This window comes from Tyto alba, unplaced genomic scaffold, assembly GCF_018691265.1.
Source record: "Tyto alba isolate M040663 unplaced genomic scaffold, T.alba_DEE_v4.0 Super-Scaffold_14, whole genome shotgun sequence".
In the NCBI taxonomy this organism is placed as follows: Eukaryota; Metazoa; Chordata; class Aves; order Strigiformes; family Tytonidae; genus Tyto; species Tyto alba.
The window spans coordinates 6,342,658-6,359,247 of record NW_024881276.1 but is presented as its reverse complement, the minus strand read 5'-3'; the positions used below and the strand labels follow the sequence as shown (position 1 = coordinate 6,359,247).

General features: G+C 32.8%; 1 protein-coding gene across 4 annotated transcripts in view; it reads left to right on the top strand.

Annotated features, from left to right (window-relative positions):
- Nucleotides 1-16,590, top strand: part of NLGN4X (neuroligin 4 X-linked) — a 188,176-nt gene that overhangs the window by 90,898 nt on the left and 80,688 nt on the right. For 3 of the 4 annotated variants that reach the window (XM_042788530.1, XM_042788531.1, XM_032994850.2), the window contains 2 exons: nt 10,474-10,533; nt 14,137-14,289. In XM_042788530.1, coding sequence (XP_042644464.1) covers nt 10,474-10,533; nt 14,137-14,289 — 213 coding nt within the window. The remainder of the gene's footprint in view (nt 1-10,473; nt 10,534-14,136; nt 14,290-16,590) is intronic. The other variant, XM_032994851.2, reaches the window with a different exon arrangement.

Here is a 16,590-nt window from a genome sequence, read left to right as displayed (position 1 = left end):
GAAAGTTCAAGGGCACAGAGTAAGTTCATTCTGCCACAACACGTAGTCTTAGGAGGCTTTGAGTTTGGAGAGGAAGGTTTGTTGATGCCAGTAGAAAACTTAAATAAACCCGGAGAGATTTGATCACAGCAATCCTTTTTTCTGTGTTTTTAGGTCTGATACCTTCATCTGTTAGTGGTAGGGAAGTTGGCTGTGGTGCTAATATTTCCTGTTTGTTCCTGTAGGTGTATTTCAGTGCTGATATGGCAGACAGAGTAACAACAACATGCAGGCAGGTATAATTTGGACTGATGCTGTGTCAGTTCTACCTCAAGACAACCTCACTAGCTCATTTTGTCAGTGACCTTCAACACACTTAAGGTCTGTGGTTTATTTTCCTGGGCAAAACTGCCAATTATAGTTAATTTCCTCAAAGAGATGATAGGTGTTTTAAATTGTAAATTGCACTGATTGAGACAGGGAAACATTCAGATCTCCTTTACAGATGAATACAAATGTGGTACTAAGTTCTGTTTTTTTTTTTTCCTGTAGGAACTAAAGTACGTATGACAATGGATAACATCAGCACAGATAAAATAATATTGCCTAAATCAAACAAATAAAAGCTTGACCCATTCCTTTTTTACAAGAACTATTTATATTTAGCCAAAGAAGACTGTAATTTTATTTCTCAGAAGTAATTGCATACATAAGCTGTATCATTTCTCATATGAGTCTATATAGTTTATATACGTTTCCCTTTAAATGCAAAATTCAACTTGTCTTTCTTCAGGTGAAATAGCAAAATCATATTATATCATATATTGGTATTATATCATTATAGAATATTGTATGGCACCAAATAGCACATGCCATATAGTAACTATATCATACAGGACTTTTTATTGTTTCTAATTTCCTACTTCTGACACGATCCTTGTTCAGCTTTAACATTTGTAGATAAAATCTCACAGCTTCATGATATGCTCAGAATTTATGCTTTGAAGCAGTTAGAATGTAAATAATGTGGACTACTGTAATTTTGGTCTGTGCTTTGCTCATCATCATCACTCTTCCCTAATATTTTTTCGTGAAAACATCCAAAAATCTTACCAAGTTGAGGACAGAGAAGTATTGCTAGAAATCCTGTGTTTTCAAACTCCAACTATTATGGACTGAATGTATTCTTTAAAGATGTTGCTAGTATATATTAATGAAACTCAAAATCCTCTGATGACTTTATGCATAAAGTCCTACAACTGCTTAACCCTCATTAATGCTGCATACACTAACTTTGCATGCCACAATCTGAAACCTCACAAAAAATAACATGAACATAAATTTATGTTCTGTTTCTGGATTTATTTGTTTAAGTCTGAATCTGCTATGTTTAATTTCCAAAGTTGTCTGCTCATGAACTCCTTGCTATTTAACCTCTAAATCCGTGCACATACCATATTTGGAAGTATTAGAATAATTAAATATTAATATTTCAGTTTATAAAGCTCTTCATCCTATCCACCTTAGATCTTTTCTTCCCTGAAATAGCTGTAATATATTCTATCCTGTCTTTTATTTTAATTTTTAACTGCCTTTATTAACATTTTACTTGTTTGATAGTCTAATTGTTTAGGTAGTTTGATATTGCTAATTCCAGTAAGAATTAATGCATTGCTGTGTGTAGATGAAGATACCATTGAAATCTAGTAGAGAAAATTTGAAAACACTGTATTAGGTGCTAAAACCAAAACAAAGTAAAAAAAAAAAACTAAGGAAAAACCCTGGATGAAGTTTTGCATGAATCTCATTTGGGTGTCTTATACAGACTTCCTACTTATCTGTAACTAACACTTCCATGATTCCCAAATGAAAACTAAGATGTCAGAGATCCGGTAAACATCAAAATTAGAAGTGAATGTGGTGCAAAACTATTATATTACCTATTACAATGGAATAAAATTACATTCTCACAGGATCCACTAAAAAAACAAACACAATTATTTCCTGAATTCTCCAAAGGCGACTGCAAATTGAGCTTGTGTTCAAAATAAATAATTAAAATAGCTGCATAAAATAATTAGAGGTATTCTTAAGAGTTGCTTATTCATCTCACAGCTTCCAGTGGTGCCTACAAATGCCCAAAGGGAGAATTTCCACAAACAACTTCACCAGAAGTTGCTAAATGCAGAGTAGGGACTTGCGTTGTTCAGCTGTCTGCAGAGAATGTGTAACAGTTACCTTTAGTTAGTAAAACTGTCTGTTAATTCACTTTTTTTGTTGCATATTAATTCACATTAATTTTAAATGGGACATAAATATTTATCTCTCTTAAACTTATTTGAATGTACTCACCTTTTAGTTACATATAGTGTTAGGACAACATTACTGAATTCTTTCTGCAAATCTATGTTACATAGGTTACATAGATTGTAGTTGCATCCTGGCTTGGTAGTTTTGATTAATAACAAATGTTGAATTGTGCCTGCTAATTTAGAAGTCCTATACAGTCTTGGAAACTTCATTGTAGTGTAATCATCACGTTAACCACCTTATGCCCCTCTGCAGCTAACTGTACTCTACCCATATCTTACACACGCTGACTTGACAGTGCAGTATATTACATATACTTCTGGACAAACTTTGCAGTGGGATTTATATATCCTACAGGGGCTCTCATGTTCTTGGATTTTACTGTAATATTTACTGTAGACTTACTCATGTTCTCGGTTCTCAGACAGGACTGAAGCCACCTTCATCATAGTGCTGAAGCTTATGCATACTGATATTTTCTTTGAAGTCAATAGGACTTCTTATATGCTTAAAACTAAGCATGTGCCTAAGAACTTTGCCAGCACAGAGCCAACATATGCAACACAAAGGCAAAGAGTGTATTTTTAATCATTTCAGTATATTGAACTGATCGTTATATTTTGGATGTTGTAATTCAAGAAAGTAGCATGTAGGTGTCTTTACTGAATTTCAAAATGGATTTGCTGATGAAGGAGGTGAGATGGGTGAAAGCACGTGCTGTGCTTCTACATAGCAGTATTGTGCACTCAGACATTCTAGCATTTTTACATTCACACCTCATCAAGTGCACCAATTTAGCGGAGAAATGTAAGCTATTTGAGGTCACTGTCACACTTTCATACTGACGGTGTTCCTCCTGATGCTTGCACAGAAAAATATGTGCTTCTGTCTGTATTAATTTAAATAAATATATGGTAGATTTATGCCTTTTAATGTGTCTGTCATTATTCAACCAGTAAGCATTTCAGGCTCAGTCCAGTCTTCAGTCAAATAGACCAGATTCAGTTACACTGGAAGTGCAAGAAACACTCCCCTTATCTGCTGGAGGTCACCGAAAGGATAGGCTTCACAATACCTTCTTTCTTTTGAGCCATTATAGATGGTTATGTCAAAGCAATGTACTGTATTTAGAAGACTTTAAGTTCCAGATGTGGTGTAATTTCGGTAACAAAATTCCTTATAAAAAGTATTACTGAATTTATGTAACTGCTTCATTTCTACACTAGTTACTAATCTTCTGGAATAATGATTTCTCTATTAATAATGATAATTAAAAACTATGAGTAAAAGTACTCTGTTAAACATTAATTTAATAGTTTAAAAAGAATTACTATTCTCAGTTATTTTTTATTCCATGTTTGGTTGTTGGGTTTGTTTTTTTTTTTTTTGTAAAAAATGTACCAAAATGGATTAACGCAGGATTAAAGATAAAACTTACTAGTTTTATTATTTTTTTCCAGAATGAGTAAATACAATCTAAATAAATGCAAATATTTTCAGAATAAGAAATAGTTTTCAGGTGTGTTTCTTTTAGTAACCATGACAAGTGTCCAGTGTAAATGCCATTGTTTATCTTCATCATAGACCTATACTTAACATTCTTCTTAAAATGAATGACTCGGTTTCTGAAAATGAATTATATAAGAATCTTTGAAAACTTTGACAAAAGGGAAGAGATACTCCACTTGCAGAAACTTTCTTAAGTTACGATTTTATCTTTTGCATCTTACTTGGAATAAGAGTCAATAGCATTTAGTTGCTGAATGCAGAATAATATAATCAGAATGTAGACAGGCCAAAACTTCAGGTAACAGCATAGCTCTTAAGTGGTAACTATTGTTTCTATTTTTCATAACCTCTTTTTGGTACTAATCAGTGTTCACAATCATATATCATCTATACAGGTAGTTTTAAGATTTCTCCTACCCTGGAATCTGTGTGAATATTATATTTTCTTCACTGAGATGAATCCATATCAACATACTGGTGTGAAATAAACTCTTAAGGAAAGGAACTCCCCTATCAATCACAGAACTAAAAACTCTTATTAAATGGTAGTAAATAATTATTTCCACAGCATCCCTACATTTGAAAAGTTCTTGAATCCTTCTGTGGAACTATACAGGACATCACAGTCACACTTTGTGACAGATGATATATTACATTGCTCTTGATTAACATGTTGGAAGATATAACCTCATTTAAAGCATGTGAAACTGAGAGATGGACTGATTTAATGCACTTACTCTTATCCAGGAAAACAGCTTGTGGTAAGCACATAATTTAGAGCATGGAGTAGTCATTATTTCTGTCTTTATTTTGGAGGAACAGTATACAAAATACCACCAAAATATTAAGAATTTCATCCCTCTTTCATTCTCTATACATGGAAAAGTTAATACACATAGATGTGAGCAATATTTGTGAAAACAAATGTATATGTAATATCATGCAATTGAAAACTATAGTCAGCAAAGAGTACAGATCTGAGGTAAAATTAGAATTTCATATTTTTTATGCAACCCCTCTTTCAACCTCAGAATTTTTCAGTAGAAGTGTCTAGGTAGATATTTTATTGATTCTCTAAAATAATTTTTAAAAAGCCTATGAAATAGCATTTTCTTTTTGTTTTAATCCATGATAATGCATGGAACACAAAACTTTGTAGGGTTTTTTGCTGCAGTTTCTTACAGTTCATCCAATTTCAAATATGACACAAAATTGTTGTCTAAGTCTCTTTTCTTGTAAAGAAGCATTTCCTTGTTATATAGCAGCATCTACACATTGCTGTGGTCTGGAATTATAGTGATTTGCCGTGTGTGTTGCAGCTGGAGTCAATTTTAATTATGTTACATGTTTCTTAGCTTAATATTGCTGCTTATACAGAGCTGGCAGTTGCAACCCAAATGGTTTTGTTGTTGTTAATGGTATTAGAATAATGGCCACTGCAATTGCATGTCTTCTACTATTCAGTGATAATATAAGAATCAAACCAAAATGAAACAAATCTAATTCAGGCATATTTAGGTAAAATTCTGAGCTTTCATTGGCTTCTGCATGGAAAACTACCTATAACAGTAGGAATCTAAGTCTTCATATTATTTAGGAGAGATATGGAAGATATCTGATTTATGGTAAGGGCTGTTTTGATGTCATTGAATGTGGCTGTTTGCTGGAGTTCTACACACTGTTGAGATTATAACTTAATTTTAACACCATTATGGTAAGGGAATGCCAGAGAATAAAATTGTGTTCCTTCTGGAAGACTGTTAACTATAGAGAACATTTTCATGTACATATCTTTGCAAATATGTATACTTTCACACAGAATTGCACACACATTTTGCCAATATTCACTAAATAATTAAGAAATAATGGTTATTTAAATCTAGACAATATGCTTATTTTTCTCTTTCTCCAAATCAACAGGTTTCTGAAAATACAGGGTATGTTGCCTTTCTTTGTGATGTCTCCTAATGTAAATGATCCACAGTCAACTAAGGCACTTTGACACTTTGTCTGTAATTCTCAATTGTTTTCTTCAGCTTATATTTAAAATGCCAGATGCCTCATTTGATCTTCCGTCAGCTGCCAAATGAGACATTCTTGGTACATCTATAAAGGTAGCTGGAGACCCTTAGCCATATCCATGAGACAGTGTTATGATAACCAAACTCCCCGACTGATAAACTCCTCTTTTTGGACATGAAGTGAATGAAGGCTTGTGCACTAAATCAGACCCAAAGTAAAGCTAACCCATCAGTTTGGGGAGGAGTGCAGAATGGAAAGTACATTTCTGCTTTCCTAATGCTTCCTCAAGACTGTAATGAACTGTTGACTTGAGCTGATTATAAAATTATAATAGTTCTCATGGGATAAGAAACCGAGAGCTTTAGAGATCTATTGAAATGGCTGTATAAATAAGACATATCACTGAGAGAATGACTATTAAATCCTGTATTAATCTGGTTTGAGCTGGAAGTTTCCAGAAGGTTGAGCATGCTCTATGTGAAACTAGGAGGTCATACAACTAATAATGTGCTGAGTGATTTCTGAAAACTGAGTGCTTTCCCAAAATTAAATGGGGTCAAAAAGTATACTGTGTGACAGATGGAGCAATTACATATAAAATGCAAAGAAATGGCATCAGCTTAAGCAGTAGTTGGTAAGTTTTTGCTGCTATTAGTGGCTTCAGAATGGATACCTAAAATGCAAGCACTGGTAAACTGCATGCATGGGACCTGACTACATTACATATATCTGATATATATTATCAGAATGCAGAAAGACATAGCATACATTGTGAATACATCTGGGAAGACTTGCAACCCTAGAAAATCTGTTTCTGAATGAGATTTTTATTCATTATCAAAGAAAATGTGAGCCAGAGGTTGTGCTTATAGTGGGGTGACTTCTTCATTTGTGATAGATGTATGCATGACATCAAGAATGTATCTGAGAATAGATGGTAATTTTACATCCGTAGATAAGTGAAATCAAGTATTTTTTTTTTTAAGTTTATTAGCTCATGGGTCACTGTTTCAGAATGAAAAGCTTTTAAAGAGAGATGCTTGCTGAATTAAGGTTTACAACTGCATTGCACATAGAGTTTCTTAGAGAGGAAAAACGTAGCCCATATGAAACTGCTTTATTATGGCTACCTTGACTGGCACTAGTTTGGAACTGTCTCATATATGCCAACAATACTCTGCATCTGTACTGTCACACTATATCCTAAAAAATAAGAAAAAGAAACATTTTCTGGTGAGCAAAAATCCTTTACAGAAGAGGTTTGACACAGTTCAGTAAGGAATTGCACCATGCCTTTTTCACTCAGCAATGAATGGAATTGTAGGACAAATGAAATGAGGTCACCTGGAATTTACTATGTATGTTATGAATTCACATCTTTTTCTAGTTGTCATTAACAGTAAGACCTCTTAGAACTTTCTAAAGCATGAACTTTTATGCTAATGTAATTTTCAATAGACCGATAATATCTACAGCATTTTTAATATATGTGATTACATAATTCCTGGCCTTGACCATTTGGAAAATAATTTCTCATCCTATTAATATTTTTAAATACTGTTCCTTGGTACTTTTTATCATTGTGAAAGGTCAAACACAAATCCTGCACACCAAGAATGCCAGTGAAACCCTAGGTTTGTCAATAGAGATACTCATGGAATTCAGTTTTTAATGTGCTAGATCACTCCTGCTATCTGCCCTGCTCTCTGCTCTACTGCCGGTTCCAGGATTGCTGTTAGGATTTACCATCTACATTTCATGTGGGATGAATGAGTAAACACTTCTTAGACTGCAGAAGGCCCAATTCTATAACACAGTGCTAACGATCACTTGTATGGGAATCCAAGGCTAAAACTGGTGCTCCTGTGATTTTTATACATATGGGGAAGAAAAATGTGCCAACCCTGAACACCCCCAAAAGAAGCCCAAAAGCAGAGGGAAAGACTGGTCTGTGGGACAAACAGTTGGTGCAGGCAGGGGATTGTCCTGAGCCACAGGAGCCTCTGAGTCACACTCCCATTCTCACTCCTACATTAACGACTTGACATGTGAGCTTAAGCTAACCTTAGAGGGATAGCAAGTATTTTTGTTTCTTATGACAGGGAATATCATTTTTATTATAGAAGATTCAGGACAAATTAATCAATATTTTTAACAAAAGCAGACGTGTTTGGAAAATTCCAATTTTTAATCTCTCTAATGGGATAATATGCTTCTATAAGCTTATATTTTCAAAAGATCAATATAATTTTTCTAAACAGTGCTCCTGAGTATCTTAAGTGGGTTTGGCACTGCTGAAGTAATTCCAACAGTAACACTTTTATTCTCCTCGAACAGTTGCGTACCAACATTATTACCCCTATGGCTTGTATCAGAAATAGTGTGGCCAGCAGTACTAGGGAAGTGATCATCCCCCTGTACTCAGCAATGCTTCAGTTACCAATAAACAAATGAAAGATTGTTCCACAACACATAGGAGAAACTGCATTCCCACTCAGATTATAATTAAATACATTTTAGAATTATAACACTGATTTTGTTTTTGTTAATTCATAGGTATGATGTGTGGTGGTTGATTTTTTATTTAGCATATGATGTTCATATTTTTTTTACCAGACAATTAGAAGACTACCTCACTGGGGGAACTAAAATCAAAATTTCTTGTTATGTGCTTTCAAATTTGTGTCTAAGTGGATTTATTGTCTATGTATAATTATTTCTCATTAATTATTGCATGAATCAAAAACAGTTAAGGATGCTTTATGTTTAGAGAATTTGGTTTATCTACATGCAAAATTAATTTTATTTGGGTAGCACTTGAGAAAGGATTCAACCTTCATTGGGCAAAAACTAATTTGGAAAAATATTTTTAAAAAAGGGAAATACTTGGATGGTGACTGAGATTTAGAGACTGTATCTAATATTCCTAAAATAAATTGATTAGATATCATCTATATTTCATTGACAGTGATATTTTACCTAGTTAATTATGTACTGAGTGCATATAATGGAATGCACTCGAGTACTACCTACACAATAACTAGTGTACAACTGCATTGAAGATGCCAGTGTTGTGTGGACATGGAGTCTCAGTCACTGCTTCTCACTTTTTGACTCACTAATCACCATCACTGCATATACAACAGCACTGTATCCAGAAAATTTGTATAGAAAATCTGTATTCTGTCTGTATTAGGAAGACAAGCAAACCAGTGCACAGAATCCAAAGCTGTGTATATTAACAAATCTTAAGTACTTTAGTAACAGTTAATCACATTCTGTCTTACTTACAGTCATGGACAGAAATTTACTTGAAACCTTGAATTTTGAGGCATATTGGGACATTTTAAGTAGTAGAATAAAAGGACGTAATAAAATCATTATTTTAGCTAAATATGATCTCTGTGTGACATATTCATACACAAACTCATAGATAAACAAGTTAATAAAGTATACCGTTCTTTTTCAGTATGTCTTGAAAACACATTTCTAGATAAAAACAATTGAGGAAAAAGAAGGTTAGAGTGGCAACTTAGACCACTTTATTTCTTTAGTAGACCTATTTGATTTCTAAACTCAATTATAAATTGAGTTTCCTATTCATGGTTCACTCTTTATCAAGTAACCTTTTGCATTACAGAAGGCTACTTGCTACAGGAGTAAGCACAATATAATGAAACTTTGGGTCATTTTTTTCAAGTTCCTAAACAGAAGTATTGCCCAAGGAGAGGGTTGAGGATAACGATGTTCATTTCTTCTTACTCCCATAAGCACATGCTATGGCATGTATGGACATACGTGTGTATGTGTTTCTGCATGTGCATGTATACACCTCAAAAGTAATTTGAGAAAGCATACTGAATACAAGTTAAAATATATTGTTTACTAAATCTTCTAATAAATAAGAGCAGGTTCTTTATCACGGTAAGTAACTGTTTTCAGTTAATTTCTAGGCTTTTCTAAAGAGCATGAAATGTGGTATAATATGAACCAAGGCTACTTCTGGACCAATTTCATGTCTGGGAATGACTCTACTGTGTCATCTTTGTTTGTAGTCTGTTGTTTTAAATATCTTTTTGGTCATATGGGAAGCAAGATTACATTTTAAGGAGATATTTATGTTTGTCTTAGTCCATTCAAGTTGTGTAAGACTTGATAATTTTATTTGCATTGGTTCCATGTAAAATTCAGGTTGTGGCTAATTCTTAATAAATCCTTATGAGGATGAAGAAAATGTCAAGTCATTGACGATAGTGACTGAAGGCATTATTTCTTCAAGGTTACAGTACAGGATTAAATAAATTTCATTTCTTATGTAGCAACGATAATTTGTAAATCTTTCAATATACTTTTTTTGTTTTACATTATTCTTTTTTAATAGCACATTAATTTTGTTTTTGCAGAAATCACTTTTAACTGAAGTAACTGCATTGTCACAGAATACGATACATTTTTTCAAATTTGTTCTTCTTGACATTTTATGTTTATGTGCAGTTTGCATCCTTTTTGTTTTTCAATTTCAAATGTAACAGATTTTGACATTTTTGTTACATTTTTTTTTGTACTAGTGTTTTTTTTTTTTTTTCTTTTTGAGAACCTGCTGGTTTTGAATTCTGTTTTTTCCCTTTATTCTCCTCCTCAATATGATCCCAGGAGCCAACACAAAGAAAAGCGCAGATGATATAACCAGTAATGATCGTGGTGAAGATGAAGGTATTTTTTGTTTTTTCAAAGCTCGACCCTGATGCATGAACATAAACTTTTTAATTTTTATTATAATAATTATTATTGTTACTGTTATTGCTGTTATTTCAACATGATTTTTAGTCCCTTATTTGCAGAAGCACACTTCAGTGTGCCGCTTTATTTTCTTCTTTAGAAATTACTTTTGTTGTTTTTCTTTTTAAAATCCAAATTAGCATATAGATGACTGCAGTTCCTCTGTGACATAGGTGTAAAGGTTATTCCTAAATATGTGTGAAGTGAGTAACATAAATATTATTTGTAACCACATACTTTCCCCCCCCCTATTCTTTCTTAGGTTGAAAAAATTGAATTAAAAAACATGCATGTGCTCTTTTCCCTCCTACAGATTTTGTAAATTCACTTGTTTGAAATTCATGGAAAAACTCACTTCCTTTCACTTCCACTGCTTTCCCAGTGCACATGCTGTACATTGATGCAGTTGAACTGTGCTTTGTCTTTGCTATTTTTATTTACTTATTTATTTTTTTTTCTCACAGGATATGGTTTATTTCAGGACACACAAATAAAGGAAGCTGTTGATGTTGCTTTATTTTTTTTTTATCCCTGTAATCAGCTAGCCTCTGAAATACATTCATTCTGACTCTGACCGCATTCCCACTGAAATCAATGACAATCATTTTCATTGACTTCTTTCAGAGTTGGATTGGATTCCTTAAAAGGAAATGTTAAAGTTCACAGTGAAGCACCCCAAAAAAGTTTTACAAGGAAATACTTTTTTCTTGCCTTGGCACAGCAAAGCTCCTTAGGATGCACAAAAATAGAAAGAAGTCATGAAATCGTCTATTCTTACCCTTCCTTCTCATGAAAGCTGCACTGACAGTTTATATTACTATATTTTAATTTTTTTACCAAATTGAAAAAAATATTTTCAGATTATTTGTGAACATAACAACCTTGGGTAGTTTATTGGTCTGGTTTTTGTGCAATGTGTTTCTTAATCCTCTAATGCTTGGCCAGTCCAAAGTGTCATTCTATGTCTTTTTTTCCTGTTTTTTTCTCTCTGACATCAGTTCAAATAACTTTGAAACACTTGTCCTCTCTGTTCCCCTTAGAATCATTCATACTGCAGCGAGGACACTATCTCCTCTTTTCCTGGGAGTTCAGCTCAATTATAGCTACTATATCCATATATAAAATACTTTAATAAAAATCTCTGATCTTTGATTCACATTGGTTGCCCTCTACTGTAGCACCTTCATTGCTGAATTACACTATTTCTTATAAAACAAAAATACTGTGCAGAATACTTCAAAATGACTCTTATTTTCTGAATATCACCTTCCTATTTCTGTGCAACATATTTCTGTGCAACAAATTATGATATCATCATTTTCTATAACAAGTTCTGTAGTTAATTTTAAAACAAAAGATAGGTGACAAGCAAAACTGCTTAAAAAACTTAAGGTAGAAACTGGATTATGAATACATTATTATTCAGACTTCTTAAAAAATTATAAAATGGTAGCATTTCATGATTAACAAGGGCATCCACTTTAGATCTAAGTACATAAAGCATGGAGCTCATTTCCTTTATGTTGAAGCTAATCATGTTCCCTTTGAAGGGGAAGAGGAAACCTATTGACTTCAGCAGTGAAAGATTCAACCCTGAGGTAGAACTATGTAATAAGGAAAGATTAAATACAACAAATCATGCCATGAGACTTTGGAGAGAGAAGGGAAAGGTAATTCAGTAACACAAATAATTGTGTTAAATAATTGTTGCTTTCATTTTTTGAGGGCTTAGCTGTGCCTTCACAGAAGAAACATTTTCATGTACTTGACTGAAAATGCTGAGAATAAAAAAAAAATTCACTCACTAGAATGCACCTTATTGCTTTATATGATCTGTTTAATGGCTGTGTAACTCTTAGAACATCGAACAAGAGCTTATCACAAAAACTTTTGTTCTGCTGCTCAAATGAAGCACAAAATATACATGTAAAGTATGTAACTTTTTATGTAAAGAAGGCGGATTCTATGACAAGCCTTAAATTCTGACAGCTAGACAGGTGTACATTGGAGCCTGACCATACATTACTAGCACTCAGATGACAATTTTTGATATTTAAGGTAGTGCATACACATGAGAAAGGTAAAAGTGGGTCGTAGGAATATTACCAGTCAAAATTTACCTTTAAATATTCTCAAATTAGTTCCACATATGCAGAATATGATGTATGTGGTACCTTATTGTTGATCACATTTTTGGTATCTTAGAGTATTTCCTAAAAAACCTGAAGAGAGGGAAGAGTTGTGGAATACTTTCAAACCCAGGTTCCCTACCTCTAGGTATTTAGCTCAGCTTTGTCTTCCTGCACTTCCTTTTGTCACTGTTCAATATATGCCTATCCTAGCCAAAAGAACACTGTTTTTTTTTGTTACTGTTGTTTTTTTGGGGGGGGGTTTTGAAAAAAAAAATCCTAATGGAATAGTAAGAGACTCTGCTTTCTCTTGTATGTTGTACTGTACAATTGAAAGAAGTGCTTCTATTCCATGTGCAGATACAGTGAATTATTTATAAAAAGTGTGTATATCTAACAGCAACTTGCTGACTTGCCCTCTGTTTTTTAAAGGAGTTTAGCCCTTGTTCCCACTGTTTCTGTAGAGAACAAAAGTTCCTAATTTAGGTAGTCTGAACCATCTCTGGGATCAGGAGCTTAAGTTTTTGGTTATTAGAGGAAGAGAAATGAATCCAGTCCTAAATATATCCCAAATCATTGATTAGTGGATCTTTATAACTTACTCTGAAGTATGAAAATATTCCTATCAATTTCATGTAACTTTCTTTTAGAAATAAAGACCCAGCTGTTTACCTTTTTGAAAGTAGTCAAGAGCTTTTCTGCATATACAAAAGATCAGCCATACCATTAAGGTGCATTAATTCAAGGCTGTTCTTTAGAGCTTAGGTACCATGACAAGGAAAAGTACAACATGAAAGAAATAGTTTGATTTAAATTAAAAAAATCTGATCTGTGAATTCCCATAAATTCTTTTTGTTTGTTAACTTTCTAGAAAGATGGAACAGTTTAGCATGTTTACTTCTACCAGAAAATTTGATTTTGTGATATTATCTTTTACTGAACTATTGGGAATATGATTTCAACAATTATTTCTCAGTGAGGAATGGGAAAGTATGGATCGTTATTGTAATTTTATTATTAGATGTATTAGATATTACTAAATTGGCATATACTTGAGTCAGAATATCCTAAAAAAGACAAGATTATTTCATAATGTGTTTTTTCTCTTTAGGATTTTAGATGTTTATATTCAAATTAAATTACTTTTAATATTGAAGGTATTACAAGTGTTCTGAGAACATTTCAGGGGAAATAGTTTTTGAAGTTACCAATAGAAATATTTAAACCATAGGTATTAGGCTTGTAGGATGACCCTGAACTGTGTAAGCTAGCTGATAAAAGTGGTGGTGATTACATTGAAAACATAGGAAATAATTAAGAATATTTTTAGCACTGTTATAAATTTCTAATGCCATATTTTCTTACTTTTTATTACTGTATTATATTTTCCTTACTTGAATTTTTTCAGACATTCATGATCAAAACAGCAAGAAACCCGTTATGGTCTACATCCATGGTGGATCTTACATGGAGGGTACTGGCAATATGATTGATGGCAGCATTCTCGCAAGTTATGGAAATGTCATTGTTGTCACTCTCAATTACAGGCTGGGGGTTTTAGGTAAGTGACTCTTTTCTTCACCACCAGTTGCATAGAAATATTTGATTGCTTAACTTATCTATTGATTGATATAGATACTTGGACCGGTTTTATTTTTAAAACAGAACATTTTTGCCGGTGGATTTTGAATTCTGTTCAATATTTTATGGAAACTGGGCTAGGCTACATTCTTTTTGACAGCCACTTTAGACAAAAATGACTGGATATTTATAATGGTGTTAGTGGTGCTTTATGTTAAATTTGTCATCAGGTCACATTTGCTTTTGGTTCAGTGGTTAACAAGTTTTGAGGACTTGTATCTTTTTCTTATTAAAATCTTCTCAATTCCATGTAGGAAAAATAAAAAAAACAAACAAACAAACAAACAAAAAAGTACTCACCATTTTCAAAATAGTTGGTAACGGTAGGAATAGGGAAAATATTACTATTATCTGCATTTATTATTTTTGTGTGCAAGTTGGTTTTTAGGGCAGAAGATGTAGAGGTAATATGGACAAAATGGGCTATATACACTGATAGAATTTATGTTGCAGCTAATATGAAGTCAAAGAATTTCAAGGAGTAATGTAATATTATCTTCCTAAATATAAGGAAGTCCATAACACATGAATTATGAGTGAAATTAATACTTACGTCTTTAAAACAGAACATGAGCTGCACCTTATTGACATTATAAATATTCCTCTGTCAGCATTAGACTGAATATCAAAATAACCTTAGATCCATGACAATAGACCAAAAATCTTTTCTGCGTTCTCTGTACTTCCAGCTCCTGAATGTTTTTATTTACCAGGCTTTTCTTCAAATGAATGTTTATTTATAGAAATTCTACTTTCCATAGAGAACTAAGCTAAAAATTTGCTTATGGTAACAAAGATTAGAAATATTTTTTATCTTAATGAAAAAACAAATAGTTTGTATGGAATAACATATAGTCTGCTGAAATGCTTATATTTCCAGTATTTTAAATACACAAGGTAAGGTATAATTTTGTTTATGTGTTTTTTTGATTTAGAATTATTTTTACAAATATTTTTTTATCTTGTTTTCCTTAGTAGCAAATCTGATCTATATCCTTGGCCTTTATTATTTTGGAACACAGGAAACTTCTTTTGCTGAGTTATCTATTAATGTGGTTAATGTGTTTCAACAGTGTTTTAGCTCATCAGACTACTGAGAATTTTTTTCTTTTCCCTGATTTTGACTCTTGTTTAAATACAAAAGAACATATTTCTTTATGATAGAAACAGATTTAAACATAAAGCCAGAAACATTAAAAGATATTTCGGTACATGCATGCAATTTTGGTGCTCAGAAACACCTCCCCACCCCCAATAAAAAAAAAAAAAAAAAGAGGAAAAAATGAAGGTAAAAATATAAGTGGAGAACTCAAGAGTCTTAAAAAAAAAAAAAATTGTTGTTGTTAAACAAAGTATATTTTTGACTTGCTTCATAAGTAAAAAAAAAATAAAGAGAAAACACAAATTTCTTCAGGTAAACAACCATACGTAAAACAAACATGATTGTTCTTTAAATTTTAAAGAGTAGTATAATAATTATGATGTACAATTTGAAGATTGAAAATATTTGTATACATTTCTTCTAGTATGGATTATATTCTTTTTGAAAGATATATTTATTTCTGTAAACCTGTTGGTTTTCTGTTGTATTTGATTTGTAAGTTTTTTATAAGTTTATACATAAAAGGACACATACAAACCTGATTTTAATGACAGAGATGTGTAATTCTATCACTGTTATCCTGTGATGGAGGAATATGCATTAAATTGATCTCAATAATGAGTTACTGAAGACCTTTTATATACATATATATATATACACACATATATATATACACATATATATATATATATTTCCTTCCTCTGAAAAATTATCACTTAAATAGACCTGAGTACTGGATGTTATATGTACCATAAATGTTAGTTCTGTTCTTGAGGCACATTAAATTATTTTCCTTTCAGTCTATATTGTGCCATTAACAACAGTAGAAAGAAAATCTTTTAGGACTGCATAGAAAGTCATTGGATGATATTAGCCTGAAAAATAGAAACATAGAAAGTTTTGGGTTGGAAGGGACCTTCCAAGATTATCCAGTCCAAGCCCCCTGCCATGGGCAGGGACACCTTCCACTAGACCAAGTGGCTCAAAGCCCCATCCAACCTGGCCTTGAACACTCCCAGGGAGGGGGCAGCCACAGCTTCTCTGGGCAACCTGTTCCAGTGCTTCACCACCCTCATCATAAAAATTTCTTAAGTCCAATCTAAACCTACCCACTCGCAG